At 52.1% G+C, this 18,596-nt stretch overlaps 2 protein-coding genes across 4 annotated transcripts in view; both read left to right on the forward strand.

The window, feature by feature from the left end:
* Positions 1–760, forward strand: part of HSPG2 (heparan sulfate proteoglycan 2) — a 48,716-nt gene extending 47,956 nt beyond the window's left edge. Inside the window, 1 exon segment of the mRNA XM_074161433.1 lies at positions 315–760. Coding sequence (XP_074017534.1) covers positions 315–478 — 164 coding nt within the window. The 3' untranslated portion in view covers positions 479–760.
* Positions 761–2,072: 1,312 nt separating this feature from the next.
* Positions 2,073–18,596, forward strand: part of USP48 (ubiquitin specific peptidase 48) — a 28,424-nt gene continuing 11,900 nt past the window's right edge. For 2 of the 3 annotated variants that reach the window (XM_074161683.1, XM_074161684.1), the window contains exons 1-14: positions 2,073–2,264; positions 3,377–3,497; positions 3,723–3,879; positions 4,749–4,876; positions 6,308–6,432; positions 7,019–7,127; positions 8,472–8,605; positions 8,795–8,877; positions 9,177–9,356; positions 11,444–11,569; positions 13,554–13,703; positions 16,163–16,363; positions 17,699–17,813; positions 17,964–18,094. In XM_074161683.1, coding sequence (XP_074017784.1) covers positions 2,131–2,264; positions 3,377–3,497; positions 3,723–3,879; positions 4,749–4,876; positions 6,308–6,432; positions 7,019–7,127; positions 8,472–8,605; positions 8,795–8,877; positions 9,177–9,356; positions 11,444–11,569; positions 13,554–13,703; positions 16,163–16,363; positions 17,699–17,813; positions 17,964–18,094 — 1,894 coding nt within the window. In that variant the 5' untranslated portion in view covers positions 2,073–2,130. The remainder of the gene's footprint in view (positions 2,265–3,376; positions 3,498–3,722; positions 3,880–4,748; positions 4,877–6,307; positions 6,433–7,018; positions 7,128–8,471; positions 8,606–8,794; positions 8,878–9,176; positions 9,357–11,443; positions 11,570–13,553; positions 13,704–16,162; positions 16,364–17,698; positions 17,814–17,963; positions 18,095–18,596) is intronic. The other variant, XM_074161685.1, reaches the window with a different exon arrangement.

The following is an 18,596-nucleotide window of genomic DNA, read 5'->3' on the forward strand; positions in this document are numbered from 1 at the left end:
GATGGGACATGGGGTGGGTCATGGGAAAAGGACACTTGGTGGGACATGGGATGGGACACATGATGCACATGGGCTGTGGACACCTGATGGGACATGGAATGGGACACCTGATGGACCTTGGGTGGGACACAGGATGGACATGGGCTGTGGACACCTGATGGGACATGGAATGGACATGGGGTGGGGAACACCTGACAGGACATGGGGTGGACATAAGCAGGGGACACAGGAGTGGATATCAGACAATCCCAGTGGGTGCCCCCACACCCACGTGTCCCCCCATGTCCCCATCGTGCCCCCCGTGTTCCCCGCAGGTGGCGCCCCGGACCCCCGCAGCCTGACAGCCGGCAAGTTCACCTCGGGCATCACCGGGTGCCTGCGGGGGCTGGCGCTGGCGCCCGCCGGGTCCCCCCGGTACCCCATCGACCTGCGGCACGGCGCGGTGGGGGGCTCCCCTGCCCCCCCCTGCCCCTCCTAACCCCCCCCCCCAAATGCATCTGGGGGGGAATTTGGCCAATTTTATTCTTTTCCAAAAAAAAAAAGCCAGGAGGAAACGGTGCTTCGCTGCCCCGGGGTGACTCCGGGGGGGGGGGCCGGGACCCCCAAAAATGTTTACACCCCCCCCCCGCCCCAGCCCCCCGACACTGTGCCGGGGCGGCCGCCCGGATGTCTCCCAGGGCGGCGGGGTGGGGGCGCGAGGGACAATCGGGGTGCTGGCGGGGCCCCCCCTGCGGGGACAGCTATTAAAGGAGAGAGAACCAGCCCGGCTGCTGTGTCTGGGGGGGCTGCGCCGGGGGGGGGGTCAGGGGGAGTGGTACGGAGGGGTATGGGGGAGGGTATGGTATGGGGGGGAGGGGGGAGTATGGAGGGGAGCAGGTATGGTATGGGGGATGTATGGTAGGGGGGGTATGGGGCGTGGTATGGGGGGGTGTGGTATGGGGGGGTATGGTGAGGGGGATGTATGGTGAGGGGGGGTATGGGGGGGCGTGGTATGGGGGTTATGGTATGGGGGGGGTATGGTATGGGGGGGTATGGGGTGTGGTATGGGGGGGCATGGTATGGGGGGGTATGGTGAGGGGGATGTATGGTAGGGGGTGTATGGGGCGTGGTATGGGGGGCATGGTATGGGGGGGTATGGTATGGGGGGTATGGTGAGGGGGGGTATGGTATGGGGGGGTATGGTGAGGGGGATGTATGGTAGGGGGGATGTATGGTAGGGGGGATATGGGGGGCGTGGTATGGGGGGGTATGGTGAGGGGGGTATGGTGAGGGGGTATGGGGGGTTATGGTATGGGGGATGTATGGGGGGTGTATGGTATGGGGGGGGTATGGTGAGGGGGGGTATGGTGAGAGGGTATGGGGGGCGTGGTATGGGGGGTTGTGGTATGGGGGGGGTATGGTATGGAGGTATGGGGGGTTATGGTATGGGGGATGTATGGGGGCGGTATGGTATGGGGAGGTGATAGGGAGTATGGGGTTATGGTATGGGGGGGAATGGGAGAGTATGTGGGGTACAGTATTGGGGGGTGGTCTGGGGTTGATAAGGGGGGGTATGGGAGGTATGGTATGGGGGGGTGTGGGGGGGGGCTACGGAGGGGAGGGCGGTATGTGGGGTATGGTACAGGGGGGTGATATAGGAGGTACGGGGGGGGGAGGGTGGTATGTGGGGCACGGTTTGGGGGTGCGGGGGGGCCTGTATGGTGGGGGGGGGGGGTATGAGGGGTTATGATGGAGGTGGGGGGTTGGTATGGGGCGGGGGGGTTGGGGTGCGGGGGGGGTATGGTAGGGCAGGGACGTGGCGCTGGGGTGCGGGGGGGTGGGTATGAAGGTCTGGGGGGTTACGGAGGTGCGGGGGGGGGGGCGGTACGGAGGTTACGGGGGGCGCTCGGACACGCGGGTGCCGGAAGGAACAGCCCCGGCCCCGCCCCCAGGCGCCTCGCGCGTCGCAGCCCGTTACCGTCAGCGCCTCGCGCCCCTCAGCCCGTCGCGCGCGTGGCGTCACCGCTCCTGACGACGGCGGCGGCGGCGGCGGCGGCGGGAGGGGCCGGGCGAGACCGGGCCGGGGCCGAGGCCGAGGCCGGTGTAGGCCCGGGCCGGAGCCGGAGCCGGAGCCGGAGCCAGGGGGCGGCGATGGCGCCGCGGTTGCAGCTGGAGAAGGCGGCGTGGCGCTGGACCGAGACGGTGCCGCCCGAGGCGGTGGCGCAGGAGCACATCGAAGCGGCCTACCGCGTCGGGCTGGAGCCCTGCCAGCGCGGCGCCTGCCGGTACCGCCCGCAACTCTCCCCCCCTCCCGCCCCCCCCCCCCCCCCCCCGGCCCCGCAACTCCCCGCCCCGGGCCGCCCGCCGCCTCCCCCGCCCCGTCCCTCAGGGCTGCGGGGACCCCAAACCTCCCCCCGCCACCCGTATTTGGGGTCTAGGGGATCCCCGGTCCCTTCTCCGCGGCCCTCACGTCCCAGGGATGGGGGGAGGATCGCGTTCCGCCTCCCTCCCTCCCGTGAGGCTGGGAAGCACCCGCCCTTTCTGGGTTCTTTAGGGTTGATGGGGACCCCCCCCCCACATTCCCTTCCTTGGCACCCCCATTCCCTGGGGTTTTGGGAGGGGGTCAATCCCCGCCTGGCTCCACAGGTACAGGGGACACCCCCTTGGCTTGTGGGGGTCTTCTCTCCCCGCTTGGCTCCACAGATACGTGGGACCCCCCCCGGCATTTGGGGGACCCCCCTCCCTGCCCGGCTCCCCAAATATAAGGAGGACCCCCGTGGTTGTGGGGCTCCTCTTGCCCTGCTTGGCTCCCCAGATATAGGAGACCCCCTGGGCTTGTGGGGGACCCCTCTCCTTGTGTAGTTCCCCAGATATAGGGGATCCCCCCGGGGTTGTGGGGGACCCCTCTCCTTGTGTAGTTCCCCAGATATAGGGGACACCCCAGAGTTGTGGGAAACCCCTCTCCTTGCGTAGTTCCCCAAATATAGGGGATCCCCCTGGAGTTATGGGGGACCTCTCTGGCTCCCAAGATATAGGGGACCCCCCCCAGGTTATGGCAGATTCCGCTCTCTTCCTGGCTTCCCAGATACAGGGGTATCCCCTTAGGTTTTGGGGGACCCCATTCCCTGCTTGACTCCCCAGATATAGGGGACCTCTCTAGGTGCTGTACTCTTCCCTTTCCCCCCTCTAGTTTTCCATCCCTTGGGGTCTGCTTGTTCTTCCCTAACTGCCGTTTTTGGGGGGCATGGGGGACCCCTGTCCCACCTCATTCACTCTAATTAGCATTCTAGGGCCCCCCTTGTTGCTCTCATCCCCCCCAGTTACCTCCCCAGGGGGCAACAACAGCGTCCCTTCCTCTGGGGGTGACAGTTGGGACAGTTGAGCGTTGGTCCTACAGGAGGAACTGCCGGGGGAACCCCAACTGCCTGGTGGGCATCGGGGAGCACGTCTGGCTGGGTGAGATAGATGAGAACAGCTTCCACAACATCGACGACCCCAACTGCGAACGCCGAAAGAAGGTAGACATCCCCCCTCCCTCCCCAAAAAAGCCCTTTTTGGTCCCCGGGGGAAGATGGGGATGAGGGGAGGTGACACCTGTGCCCAGGGACTTTGGGATGCGGCTGTATGATGCCGGAGCGGCTTTTTCCCAACAAACAGCCGTAAAGCGGTCGCCCCAAGTGCTGGATTTCTTCTTGCTCCTCCGCAGCGGCGAGTGACAACTGTTGCTTTCTCTCTTACGCCAGAACGCGTTCGTGGGCTTAACGAACCTCGGCGCCACGTGCTACGTCAACACTTTCTTGCAGATGTGGTTTCTTAACTTGGAGCTCCGGCAGGCCCTCTACTTGTGTCCCAGCGCCCACAGGGAGTACGCGGCCGGAGAGGGCATCCCAAAAGACAAAGGTGGGTGGTTTTGCTCATTTTTCCTCCTAAAATTTGACACACTGGCATCAGCTTTGGGATAACGTTTGTTGCGAGAATCAAGGGGTGAAGCTACAACCGCTCGTCTGATCTCCACGCCATTGGTTTTGAGTCCATCACCCAGCTTTTAGGAACAAACCACCCTTTACCCAAGTTATTTCTTAAATCCATGTGATCTAGTCTGATTTTAAAAAGTTCGATTTGGGTTTGTTTCTTGCTGGGATGCTTCCCAGAGTGGTTCCCAGCTTAATGATGGTGCTGGGGGTGGAAGCACGTGGGTTGGGGCTGATCTTCGCTGCCGTGGAGCTGTGCTCATCCCATGGGAGGGGGGAAAATCTAGGTCCCTGGTACGAATGAGGCTCCCCGTTGCCCGCGCAGTGGATGCAACAGCATCAGATGATGTACCTTTATGGATGGTATTGACACTACGGGTGCCCTCTGGGTCAGGGCAGCTGCCTGATTTCTTCTGTTCCTGTTTTGATGGTATTTTTAAATGATATCTCATCATTTCGGGTAGAAAAGGAGCTGTTGCTACGGGGTAATCGGCACACACTGCTTAAAATGTTCACTGACAGCTCATGCTGGGCGCTGCTGGATATTAACAGTTGGACTCAATGATTTTAAGCATCTTTTCCAACCTAAATTATTATATGATTCTGTACTGGGACTTTGTGGTCATCGCTGACATGAACCGCTTCGCTTCTCATGATAATATAAAACAGCTTTTAAAACATATCCCTTCTAATCGTTAAACGTACCCGTAAAAAGAACGAACGAGCCAATTACTTGGCACAGTTCTCTCTTGCCTTGAATTACTGGCTGTAACTCCTGCGACTTGTTGTTTTCAATAGACTACGAGCCCCAGACCATTTGCGAACACCTGCAGTACTTGTTCGCTTTGCTGCAGAACAGCAAAAGGCGATACATCGATCCCTCCGGGTTCGTCAAAGCGCTGGGCTTGGACACGGGGCAGCAGCAGGTGGGTTCCTCGAGTCATTGCCGCCTTTAAAGCAGCGCGAAACTGCCCTTCTGTATTATTTTAGCATCGTTTTTGTGTTATTGTAGCTAGGGTATGCTTCTTGCTACAAACACAAAGGGAGAGGCGGTGCTCGGGGCCCTTCCCGTGGGTGTGGGAGATCGGAAGGTTCCCAGGGAGCTGGGAATGGGATGGGGAGTGTTTTTAGCACCTGATCAACCCCAGCACGATGTGGGGTGGGAGCTGAAGCTGCCATGAGGGTCCTTTCATGGGTGCTTTATGGGCTGCTCCTCCCAGGGCAGCTAAATTCTTGGCAGTGGGTGGTTCAGCGAGGGTTGAAGGGCCCTCACAGGGTGACAAGACCTCGGTTGGGTCACCAAGAGCCAGCGTGACCGTGTGGGGCAGAAAAAACTCGGTTAGAAGGGGGCGAGCGCCGCAGATGAGTTCTGCAGGGCTGTCTCCAAAGCTGAAGAGAGCTCAGGAGAAGGGCAAGGCTTGAAGATACTCTTTGAGAAGCGAGAGGGAGATTGTTGGAGGAAGAGCCCAAGCACCGTGTGTTCCCTCGGGAGGATGCGGGAGGGCAAGGAAGCAGTCACTACCGACTGGTGATACTACAGGACAGCTGGGAGAGACCCAAACCTATTTGTTTTCAGGAGAGGAGGGAAAAGGAGAGCAAGGATGGGAGAGGAAGGCCATGAAATGAGTGTGGGGAAGCTCCTGAGCCTTGCAGGAGGGGACAACAGTTTTAAACTGCAAGAGGGGAGATTGAGCTGAGATGTGGGGAAGAACTTCTTTGCTGTGAGGGTGGTGAGAGCCTGGCCCAGGTTGCCCAGAGAAGCTGTGGCTGCCCCATCCCTGGAGGGGTTCAAGGCCAGGTTGGAGGGGGCTTGGAGGGACCTGGTGTGGTGGGAGGTGTCCCTGCCCAGGGCAAGGGGGTGGGACTGGGTGGGCTTTAATGTCCTTTCCAACCCAAACCGTTCTGTGATTCTATGACAAATCCACAGGGCAGCTTCTCATTTTTGGGGGTGTTTTTATTTTCCCTCTCACCTTTAATTCGAGCAGGGACAGCTTGAATTGCGTGCCGAGCTTTGAAAGACGAGCGTTAATGGGATAGAAGACTCTGCAGGAGTATTTTTTTTCCTTGCAGAGCCCTGTGAGGAGCGGGGCAGAAGTCAAACCTCCCGGCGTGGATGGCCGGGAGCCAGGGCAGCTCATGCTGGGGGCCTCGCGCTCCTTTTAGACAAATTCCTCTTTTCTTTTTTTTTTTTTTTTTCTTTAGTTCTCCTGACTGGTCTTTTCTCTATTCAGTGCACGCCGGAGCCTCCGTGCAGCCTGTGTGTAGGGCTGCGGGTAATTTGCAGTAAATTAGCCACGAGGTTGTGATTGGGCTTTGTGCTGTGGCATATTGTGAAGGGACTTGGCTTTCTCTTCTAGGATGCCCAGGAGTTTTCAAAGCTGTTCATGTCGCTGCTGGAAGATACTTTATCCAAACAAAAAAACCCAGATGTTCGAAACATAGTGCAAAAGCAGTTCTGTGGAGAGTACGCCTATGTCACGGTGTAAGTATTTGGTCATCGGGAAGAACCTTTCTGTAAACATTTAAACATTTTAGAAAAAATTGAGGGGGAGGGAAAGGTCCTTCCTCACAACTGGAGGAGGGAGGTAAGTGTCTGCTGAAACGTTTTGTAAGAGGTTTCTAGCTTTGAGGTTTCCTGATGGTGTTCACATGGGGGTGGTGCAGTTCTTTGGCTGCTTTAAATCCCTTAATGAAAATTTAGCAATTAAACCTGCAAGTGACTTAATGGAACATAAAGTCTTGCAGCCACAAAGTAGCATACTCAGGTGTTGTATTTTCATTCCTGCATTCTCAGAGCTGTGGATTTCACCTCAAAAATGATATAAAAAGGTGTATGTGAGTTGTAAGCAGTTGCTCTGCTTTTCCTGGTAGATTCTATTATCCTGTTACCACTTTTTTGCAGAGAGTTCATGGTGAAGAGGTGTGAACCACATTAATTGTGATTTAAACAACTTTTTCTCCCTTCTTTATAGCTCATGTAGTTTACTGGTGGTCGGGGAGTTCAGACACACGAACCAGTGAACTGACCTCATGTATTTTGTCTTTTTTTGTCTTTTTTCCAACCCTAGCTGCAACCAGTGTGGCAGGGAGTCCAAACTCGTGTCTAAATTCTATGAGCTGGAGTTAAACATCCAAGGACACAAGCAGCTGACAGACTGTATAACGGAATTTCTTAAGGTACGAGCTCAGTTGTTTTTGAGTCCTGCTATTCTTAGAAGGGTGTTTTAATCCCTTCCTTCAATTAACAGCCTTTGAGGGCAGTGTCGGAGCAAAGGGAGTGAGTTGTTTGAGTGAGGTACATGCAAAAGGAAGTGTTTTTTTTCTGTGAATCCAGAAAATGAGGATTGAGTTATAGGAGCAAGGAGGGGCTCCAGACCAGAGCATAACTTCAAAAAAAACACTTCAAAGTCGTATGTTTAGTTAAAATACTTTCCTGGGAAAGTTGGGAAAAAGTCCCCAGAAGTCTGAGGAGAAGTCCTTGCGTGCTTTGTCATGGATGGCACCGGGAGAATGGCTGCTTTTTGTGCTTTCTATATGGGTGCTCATCTGCATAGCAACAGGAGACATTCCCTGCTGGAAAATGTGCTCTCAAAAATACTAGGGAGGGCCAGGAATAGTTGCCGGAACAGCTGCAAGTGCTCTTAATTCACCTCGGAAAATTTGCCTAGATCTTCAGTTAAGATCCGGCATCTTAAAAGTTCAAGGTGTGGATTCAACTCAAAAATATTTAGGGCAGAACTAACCTGAAACGTGACTCTGTGCCTGAGCTCTCTGGGCAGCGGCTTCGCTGATGCGCTCAGCAAACCGGTTGCTCAGCTTGGGGAAGGGCTGCTATGAAAAAAGACAGGTTTGTGTGCGTGCGTTAAAGTCCTGAAACGGTGAACTTGGAGTTTGGCTGCTCCTCCTTCCAACGGAAACAGCCTGATGACCTTCTTTAGGGCAGTCGGAGTTTTCCTCTGGCTTCATCCTGCCGTCGGATCTGCTTAGTCATAGACAGTGTCTCTCACACGGTGATGTTTGGCTGAGCACAAGAGGATTGCAGTTTTCAGGCTGAAATGTGGCTTTACATTAACTTGGTCCATGTGAGCTCGTAAAAGGGCGATTTTAATTATTTTATTTTTCCATTGCCCTTTAGTGTAAACCAGCTCAGTCGAGTGGAGAATGAACCTGACAGTCCTGTAAGCGCCCTGAGAACAGGCCTTGATTTTCCTTCAAATTTTCTTTCTAAATTCCTTCTAAAATTTTCCTTAACGTGAGAGCAGCCTCCTATGGCTGTGCTGCAAAGCGCATTTATTAGCGTGCGTTTTTTCACCACGTGGTTATTTTGGAAAGCAGCTGGGTAGAGACTTAAATGCTTAAAATAAATAAAATTAAAATAAATAAAACAAATAAAAATTAAAATAAATAAAGTAAAACTCCCTGCTTTTCAGTCTCCAGCTGCTGAGTAGCTTGGGACTTGTTGACTTTTCAGTGCTAACCTGTTCTCATGGGCCTTTCTTTCTGCCTCCCCTCCCTGCTCAGGAAGAAAAATTAGAAGGGGACAATCGTTATTTTTGCGAAACTTGTCAGAGTAAGCAGAATGCCACCAGGAAGATCCGGCTGCTGAGTCTTCCCTGCACCCTCAACCTGCAGCTGATGCGTTTTGTGTTTGACAGGTAAGTCTCTCGCCGTAGGAGCTCTTTGGGAATTCATCTGCTCCCCTCTTTCTGCCTTGATTTGAGAGCCTGAGGATGGAGCGCGTGCCTGAGCTGCTCTGGGGGTGCTCGGTGGGGTTTAGGGGAGTTATTTTTGAGGTGTGAGCTGTTTATTGCCGTCCCCTGACCCGAAGCTTTGCCTCTGCGCAGACAAACTGGCCATAAGAAAAAGCTCAACACATACATCGGCTTCTCTGAGCTGCTCGACATGGAGCCTTTCATGGAACAAAAAAGTGAGTTTTCTGCACTATGTTTCGTTATCTTTACCCACTGCCCCTCGGCAGATGAGAGGAGATCTCTGAATGCCCTTTTAGATGAAAAATCACGTCAAGAGTTGTTTGAAGCCCGTGTTTGAAATAACCACCTCACTGAGTGGGTTGTGGAAGCCGCAAACTACTTAACGAGGTCATGGAGAGATGCTGGTTCAAGTGCAGTCCTTGTGCGCTGCCTTGCAAAAAGATGAAGTGCTGGGAAAGAGAAAATTTGTGCTGTTTCAACCCAGAGCGCTCCGTAACCGTCGCTTTCCTTCCAGATGGTGTCTACGTGTATGAACTCAGTGCTGTCCTCATCCACAGAGGCGTGAGTGCCTACTCTGGGCACTACATCGCCCACGTAAAGGATCCGCAGACGGGCGAGTGGTACAAGTTTAATGACGAAGACATAGAAAAGATGGAGGGGAAGAAACTGCAGTTGGGGATTGAGGAAGATCTAGGTAAAACCTTTAAGTTGTGAGTGCCCTTTTAAAATCACTCTTTTCCCCAAAAAAACATGGAGGCTGAATACATGGAGGCCCTGTTGCTCTTAAAACAAAAGCGCTCTCCCACGCGTGGCTGTCACATCTTGGGAGTGAGGTGTGAAACAGCAATTCTGTTAATTGCAGCCAGATTTTCTCTGTTTCTCCTCCTTGTGAGTGTTTACACGCGGCTCGCGATGAATTCCTCTGCTCTAGTACTCCTCTCGCTGCCGCCTGGCAGATAAGGTGCTGATAACGCGGGCAGTGGTTGCCTATCGGGATGAAACAGGCAAGTCGCTGCTTCCTCGGCCGGGGTGCAAAAGGAGGCTCAGGGACAGATAACGAGATTACTTTCAGTTTCCTTAACGCGTTATGTTTTTGTTTCCACTGAGGAGTTTTACTTGGAGGCAGTGAAGAGTCTCCGTAAAAAAAAAAAACAAACTTAATCCAAATAATGGCTTGGAAGCCCAAACCGCCTTTTTACTTTGCACTCTTATTTTTTCCTTAGTGCTTTTCTGTTCTGCCCTTGTCGGCTCATCTTGTGCCGGGTCCTGGTGCTGCCCAGATAACCCGGGACAGGACGGGGTCTTGATTTCTCCGAGAGCTTGGGCTGAGGCTGGACCTGCATGGTTCTCGGTCTGCGGTCGATATATAGGAGCAGTTTGGCATCAAATTGGCATTTTGAGTGCTCGGATTTGCGGTCGCTCAGAGTTCCTTAGCGCAGGACAAGCAGATACGGAGCGTCTGCCGGCCTCTCCCGCATCCTTCCCCACACACATCTGCCCGGCCCCGCTTTATTTTCAGCTCTCTGGCTGGTAAACACCTCCTTGCATTCCATCCTGGCACCGGGGCGGCTTTCCCATCCGGTTAATGTTTGACTACTGCTCGCTTGTGAGCGACTTGTGAAGCTGGCTAGACATCTAGTGGTGTAAGAGAGAAAAATAAGCCCGGAAAAGGGAATAAGAGTTCCTCGGCCTTTCTTTTTAACCTCCCGAGTTACCCAGCACAGCAAAATTAATGCAAATAATCCACTGTGGCCTTGATTTTATAACAGTTTATGCTTAACTGCAAGTAAGTGTTCTTGCTGAAGCACAAGGCTGTGTGAAAAATATAAGTAAAGCGTGTTCAGAAGCCTCTCTAGGCTGGGGGCCTTAATATATTTATCAAGTGTTGATGTTATTTGCTTACTCCAAGTAAAACTGAGATGATTTTCCGTTACGAACGCGTGCGGCAGCAGGAGAAGGTCGGGAACGTGAAGCAGAGGTCTGCTGCAGGGAGAGTCCTGCGGCCTGGCCGTACAGATGGGAGCAATTTAGGAAATATTTGGAGAAAAATGCAAATAAAGAATGTCTAGGAAGTCCCCTGGATGGTGTGGTGGGAGAGGCACGTGAATTTTTCCAGAATTTGGGAAAGACAGATGCTTTTCTTAATATTGCAATGTTTCGTTTAGAGTTTGACCTACGGAGGGTTGTTTCTTTCTTTTTTTTTAATTAAAAAAAAAGGGGTTGATTTTTGAAGCTGCAGCTGTAAATTAAGTATTTTTTTCCTTGGCTTGGCAGTCCTCTGCAGCACGAGTTCACGTCACGCCACCAGCTGCTCCCAAATGACCGTTTCCACGGCTGTTGGCTCCGTAAACGCGCGTGTTCTGTCACGTACACAATCACCTGTAAATAAGACTTTCTTCCCCGGGGATTTGCCTCTTTTCTTTGGTGTCGGGACACCAGAACGCGAGGCAGAAGGGGAGAAAGGATGTTTTTGCAAGAGGCACTTTTGGCTCGATGAGGTTTAATTGGGGAGAGAAGAAAGGCCCTTGGAGAGGGCGGTTCAGAGCAGGCTCCTAATTTTAGTCGCTTTGAATTACTCTGCCTCCAGAAAGGCTGGAGGGATTTGGGTCTTTCTTTGGGACACAATTTTGGCTCATGCCAAGCCCAGAGCTTGGCAAAAAGAGGCCTGGCAGGGCGCAGCGGGGCGAGGGAAGCCGGCTAGGTGGCAAACTCGTCCTGTGAATGGAGAATCACTAAGCGAGCTTGTGTGTTTATTATGGTTTTTTACCTTCTGTACCGCAGCGGAACCTTCTAAAGCCCAGACTCGTAAACCGAAGTGTGGGAAGGGGACGCACTGCTCGCGCAACGCTTACATGCTGGTGTACAGGCTGCAGACCCGGGAGAAATCTCTGACAGTCGAGGTGCCAGGTGAGTGAGATTTGGTTTGTCCTGGTCTCTGCATCTCATCTCGGGATGCTCCAGGAGGGTCAGGAGTCAGGGTTTTGCTCAAAGTCCCTTTTGCGACCCCTTGCTGGGAGCCCCGAAGGTGCTGTATGAAAACATGATGTCACAACCAGTGAAACCCTTGGGCTTTCCTTCCACTTAAATAACATTCACCTGCTGATCCCACCCCTATGCCTGTTCGGACCCCCGCTGTTTTAACCAGCCAGAGGAGGTGGGAAGGGGTTAGGAAGAGATTATCCATGTACAGCGTTGGGATTCGCAGTCAGGATCCCGCAGGAACAGCTCGGGTTCCTGAAGGCGAAGGAGAACAGCGTGGTTAAATGTCATCGGCGGCGCACGCACCGCGCTGGAGGTGAATAATCCTGACAGATGTCAGGTTTCTTCTGCGAGTGCTTAATCTTTGCCGTACTGAGACTAAACCGCATGAAAATAAGAGGATCCGAGCCCTGAACAAGAGTTTTGTACAAGCGTGTTCGTGTCTTGCTTTAGAATGACTGGGGGTGGCAGAAATCCCTGTGGGTTTGGCCTGTGGATTTAATGATGCTTCGCCTTTGCGTGCTACTCAATTAGAAATATTAATTAGGCCCCTGGTGCCGATGGGGTTGGAGGTGTGTTCCTCCTCCTTCCTTCTTCTGCAGAGGTGGCACGTCCCCTTTGGACCTCTGCTGTTTGTTCGGGTTATCTGGATGTGGAGGGGGTAAATCCTACAACTTTTTTCCCCCCCTAGTGACAGCATGAAACCTTTTTCAGCCCCAGCACCCCCAAAACCCACCCTCCGAGCTGCACGGCTTCGGGAATCGCTGCTAATTCCTGCCTCAAATCTGCATTTTCAGGCTGTTTCCTGAGCTCTCTCGCGCTCCCTTTCCTCCTACCCCTCTGCCCTAAACAATAACTCGGCAAAAGCCTTCTCCACCCAGCTCCGAATTCCTGCGCAGCCCCGCGGTTGCCTTTGTTTCCCGTGGAATCCTGCCAGGGAACAGGGAGCGAAGGGCAGCAGTCGAGCCCTGCGGTTGCGGGGAGGTTTCATGCAACTGTAAATTTGAGGCATTTTGCTTTGATGCTGTTAAAAGCGGCTTTTCCGGGACGGTGGAGAGACATAACTTGGCTCTGACCTCAAGGGGTTCAAGCTGGTTGTTTTTTAACGCTGTGGATTCTCCCAAGGTGGACATTGTGCTCTCTGGCTGCACGAGCGTTAACCTTTTTGGAAATATTTTAGTTCTTCAAAAATACTGCTAAATAGGAAAAGGCTTCAGATAAGCAGTGCTTTCCCCCTCCCTTACATCAGCCCTGCGAGGGAAGTGTTTAATCTTCTTTTTTCCTCTCGGGTTTGTTTGTTCCTCTGAAGTTTTGTTTGTTTGTTTTTTCCATCGGCGACAGCAAAAATTCCTGTTTCCCTCACCTTCCCCTTGACAGCGGGATCTGCCCTGACTTATCTCCCATCTCCTGGGGGCTTTTTGCCCTTGGCTTTGCAACCTGCTCGACCCTGTGGGGCTGCACGTGGGGACGAGTTCTGGCTTCTCCCTTGGGAATTAGCGGCTGCTCTCGGCGGGAGGCAGAGGAATGGCTGGAGGAAGAGGAAGAACAGGGAGGGATCGAAGCGAAGCCTCCTGCCGTGCTCCGGCTCCGTAACCTCTCGCCAAACCCCGCTGCACTTCGCGGGACGGCCAGCGCTCGGCGTAGGCTCGTTAGCAACAAAAGGATTCCTCTTAACTCAGCGACCAACCCCGAGTAAATTATTTTCTTGAGCATCGTTGCTTTTAATCATCTACAACCATAAATATTGCAGAGAGCAACGTCCACACACTTGGCTTTTGGAAAGAACTTGTGTCGGTAGCTGCGTGGGGGAATTTTTAGGCTTGCTTGTTATCCCCAGATAACCGATCGCAGGGGTAATTAACATAATTGGTGTTTTTCCTTAAAGTGGCTGCTTTATCTTCCTTCTCGACAGCTTTTCTGCAGGAGCTGGTGGAGCGGGATAACTGCAAGTTTGAGGAGTGGTGCAACGAAATGGCTGAGATGCGCAAACAGAGCGTGGCCAGAGGCAAAATCAAACACGAAGAGGTGAAGGAGCTCTACAAAAGGTTACCCGCTGAAGCTGGTCTGTAAGATATTGTGGTAGTATTTTGTCGTAGAGCCTTGTTAAGACTAGTAATGTTTTGTAACTAACCCACAACTCGCTTCTGTGGCCTGGATGCTTGGCTGGAAGGCATTAGCCTCGGACGAGGAGAGCGCTCGCTGTCTGTTGTTGGCTCTGTGCATGCTTAGGATTTGTTTTCCCTCTCTTGTTTTTCTGCCTTAACCTATTTTTCTCCTTTTTCGCTCATTCTCATGGCCTCCGGCGTCGCTAATTCCCTCTTGCTCCTTCCGCCTCAGTCTCCCGCCTGCTTCCATGCATTGTGACTGTTTTCTTCTGCCCGGTGAGCAGCCTGTCTCGTTAGCGATTAGTGCCATCGAGGCAGAATAACTGGCCGGTCTCAAATTGCCAACTCACGGCGAGTTTGGGAGCCGTCGATCCGAATTAATCAGCAGGTAACAGGGCAGGAGAAGGCCTGACCTCCAGCAGAAAACAATTTAATTCGTCCCCGCCGGTGTTTCGAAGCCCCGTGTCTAAGCTTCGAGGTCCATCTGATGAGTGACTGGGGTTAATCCTTTCCGACTACTCCTTGTGTCTTGTTGCCTTCGCATGTCTGAGCACGAGGATTTTCATTCCTCTCCTTGTTTTTTCTCTCCCACCTCCCTCAAAACAAGCGGAGGGGCACTTACTCTGCCCATCCAGCATGGGGAATTTCCCTCCACTGTCCGCATCTCCTAAAAACTCCAGGAAATGTGTAATTAACTGCTCTAAAAACATGTTTAATTGTGTAGCCTGGTGGACAGTTGGATTTTTAGCTCTTAATATTTGTTGCTCGATGCTCAGAACCAGCAGCGAGATTCGAGTAGCAGAACAGCAGACTCCTTGGCTCCCCTAAATGTCCGCTCTTGGATTTATGAACCCGGGTGTGCAGACAATGGGAGTTTTGCTTGCAATCGGGAGGGTGTCACAGCTCATCTTCCCGAGTCCCCGCGAGTCTGAGCGGTGTTAAAATGTCACTGTTAAGTCAAAGTTGCGGTGGAGGAATGAATCTGCCCTGAGTCACCATGAGAAAGGAGCAGCAAGCACAGCTCCGGGGGGTTTTCTCTCTCCCTCAGCAGAAGGAGAATCGTTTGCTCCTGGCGTTTCTAATACCACAGAGGAATAAATCACAAAAAGGTGTTTTTTGCAGGTGTGGGGGAAGCTTCTCTGCTCCGGTTTGAAGACAGCAGGACCCGAAGGGCACCCACTGCTGGTCACAGCTGGAGGCAGTGAGATCCCAGCCCCGCTCCGGGTCCCGTCCCGCAGGAGCTTGGGATTCTCTCTGCAGCTGCGCAGGACACGTTTTCTGCCAGCTTTGTGTAGCCTGCCCCAGAAAAATGTACTTTTCCGGGGGAGGCAGCTTTCATCCCAAACTAGCAAACCGTTTCTGACAGCGTTGCAATTCTCTGGAGGTCAGGGCTGTGTATCTCTGATGGCGTTGTGTAAGATGAAAACGCCGCTGATTTATCCTGCAGAGGGTTTGAAGCCCGACTTCGCAAAGATCCAGTGCGAGCTGGGAGACAAAGTATTTTCCTGTCGCTTTTCTGTCACTTCTTTGTATGAAAAATCAAGGATTTGTGTTAAATGTAACTAATGGTCGCGTTTCACCTCGGTTTCAGAGCTGCCCTTCTCCTGTCAGCACAGAATGGGTTTAATTTCCTCCTAAATTCCCAGTTGTCTCGCAGAAGGGTTTGTGCATCAGTATCGGGTCTTGGTACCGAGACCAAAAGCTGTTTCCTGGCTCCTACAGAGGCTGACCCGCTCCTGAACCTTGGCTTTGTGCAAGGTGTCTCTTCTTTTGGCAAACAAGGGCGAGCCTGCTGCTCTCTTTCCAAAACAAATCACACTCACCCTAAAATCTGTGAGCAGGTTCCCGTTTGCACTGTAAATCTTAAAATGTGCGAGCGTTTCTCGGCCAGATTTGCAAAAGCAGCCTGGAATAACACTGACATTTTGGGCGCTGAAGGGACGGGGCGAGCACTGACCTCGTCTATTTGCTGTGGTTGCCTTTAACGTCTGATCATAATTTAAATGTTGTATTTGTCCCTCGATGGACGATAGGAAAACCTTTCCCTTTCCTCGACTGCTCTCCAATAAACCCCGAAAGGCTTAATAATCTGAGAGCGCTCCTGCTTGGAGAGCTCTGCTCTTTCATATCGATTGCTTGAATTCGAAATGACCGCTTGTTCTGGCATATTTAAATTTCACATCGCTCCTGTCTTCTAAATCTGTGATACGGAGATGAGAATTGGAGGGGGGAAGCTCTATCGAACGTTTGAAAACTTGTACCGCGGCGATTTAATCAACAGCCATACCTTATTAATTTTTTAAAAGTACCATTGAATATCGGAGTAATTATAAAATACCATCTGCCGGATTGTGGATTCGCTGACACGCTCGGGCTTGTTTCTCTTTTGTGTTTTTTGCTTTTTTTTCACTCCCAGGTTCCCCGTACGACTTCATCTCTCTGGAATGGCTGCAGAAATGGCTGGATGAGTCTACTCCTCCAAAGCCCATCGACAACACCGCCTGCCTGTGCTCGCACGGCAAGCTCCATCCCGATAAAATACCCATTATGAAGAGGATATCCGAGTACGTGGCCGACTTCTTCTACAGGAGATACGGAGGAGGGCCCCGGCTGAATGGTAAGGTCTCGGGCTGGAAAACGCCCTCTCCAGTCACGTTCTGAATGTGGTTTAGAGCCTTGTTCTGGTCCCAGCCCTGTTTTGAGCCATCCTTTATCATCATAACTTTATTTCCACGCGTAGCTTTTGTGCTGCACCGTTATTTCCGGGTGATTTTTTTTATTTTATTTTTTTTAATATCACCTAATTGTGTTAGCATTCAAACAAAACGCGGTTAGGCTGATTGCAGGCTCTGTTTCAGGCCCCAGTCCTGCTCTCTCTAGGAAGAGCTGAGCCTGGAGGAATTTCTCAGAAAGCAACGGTGCATTTAGGTTGGAAAATGTAATACTTGAATGGTTTTATGAAGTTAATTGTGGAAAATAACAACGCTTGCACCTGCAGCCCCCCCCCCCAGACTATGGAAAATGATTTTCCGTGCCTGCAGCACCTGCAGATCCCACGTGGGCAGCGTCTCGTGGAGTGTGTGGATCTCTGCTGCTCCGGCCGAGAAAATCACTTACTGTCCTTCACCTCCGGCCTCTGCTGAGCTCCCTCACGTCAGGGACACAAGTACCTGTGAGCCTTCACGCTTGTGTCGCAGGCATCTGTCACACAATTTGATTTTTGGGGTCAGCCCAGCCCCTGCAGTCTTTGGGCATCCCTTAATTGAGCCCCAAGCTTGGTTTCTTTTATAAAGGCGCTCGATAACTCCCACTGAGACCAAATTAGCTCAGCTCCTACTAGGAGCTTATCGGGAAGAAACGCAACTGGCAGAGACTGCGGTGACGCAGGCAGCCTTTGTTGGGGGAAAATAAAACCAGGCCAGTGTTTATTAGTGAAGTGGAAGATCGCCTGCAGGTTTTTGGGTTGAGTACAGCTGGGAGGGATGGATCGGATGCATCGGATGCAACCCTCTTGGTCCCGGATGAAAATACAACTCCAACTGTAGGGTTTCCACCTCTTGGTCCAGTGCAGCTTTACAGGAGGGTTGTTTTTTTCAGTTTTAAGTAGTAAAGTGCCACAATAGGGGTTTTTTCCTTTCCTATGCCTAACCCGCCCTGCCTCTTGATCCCGTGGCTGTGTGTTGGTGTGACCCGACTCACAGCTGGAACTGCAAACTGTTGATACCGGCGCCGGAGAGCTGTGAAGCTGGCGGAACAGATCACACCTCATCTGAAGCATTTTACGCTTATTTAAGCTTCAAATGTGGCCTGATCTGGCAGTAACCCCAGGGATCTCCTCGTTTACGTGGGAGATCGCAGGGTAGTACATAACCTGTCTGAGGGCGTTGGAACCAGCGAGGGGCTCGGCCACGGGTGCCATAAATTGTGTTTCTTTCCCTCACCCCCACCCCAGTCAAAGCACTTTGCAAGGACTGCGTCGTGGAGAGGTGTCGGATCCTGCGACTGAAAAACCAGTTAAATGAAGACTACAAAACTGTTACGAACTTGCTGAAGATAACAGTCAAGGGGTATGTAAGTCCTGACGCTTTCAAACATCATCAGAGATTATTTTTTAGTGCTTAAATAGCTTTTTTTTTCTTCCTGAAGTTTTTACTGTTTGGGCTCTGATAGTGAACAGAGTTGTGATTGGCGTTGCCGGTGCTGTTCTCTCTCCGCAGGAACGATGGGTTTTGGGTCGGAAAGGCGTCCTTGCGGAGCTGGCGTCAGCTGGCTCTGGAGCAATTAAATGAGCAAGACGAAGACGCAGAGCACAGTAACGGCAAAATGAATGGAAATGCGCAAAACAAAGGTAGTTCTGCTGCTGCAGAGACCCACCAGCTCTGACTGATACCTCCCAACAAAAAGACACGTCAAGTGTTCCTGTAGCTGTTTTGCGTCCCTTGTATGAGTAGGGAGGAAAGGATAATAAATCAAATAAAAGGCTCCTTTATTTAAGGAGCTTTTTATTTGATAAGCTTCAAAACTGCTGGGTGATCTTCGTACCCGGAGAAGAAGAGGAGGTAATAAGTAGTTTTTCAAAGCTGTGCAAAATTACCGCCCCAGACACATGATCTTTTCATCCGCTTTTATCTGAATGAGAGAGCACAGGGGGAGGAAGAAACATGAAAATTACCTTGGGGAAGGGATGAAGATGTTTATTGGGAATGTCTGTGGATAGAACAGCACAGCTGGTAAAGCAGCTCTGGCAAAACACAGCCTGGGAAAAAAAAAATAAATGATGAATTGGACTCTTTTCTGTGCCCATATCAGGAGTCTGTGAGAATAGATGGGGGTTTTATTTGCCTTTTTTT

The sequence above is a fragment of the Numenius arquata genome, chromosome 20, assembly GCF_964106895.1.
Source record: "Numenius arquata chromosome 20, bNumArq3.hap1.1, whole genome shotgun sequence".
In the NCBI taxonomy this organism is placed as follows: domain Eukaryota; kingdom Metazoa; phylum Chordata; class Aves; order Charadriiformes; family Scolopacidae; genus Numenius; species Numenius arquata.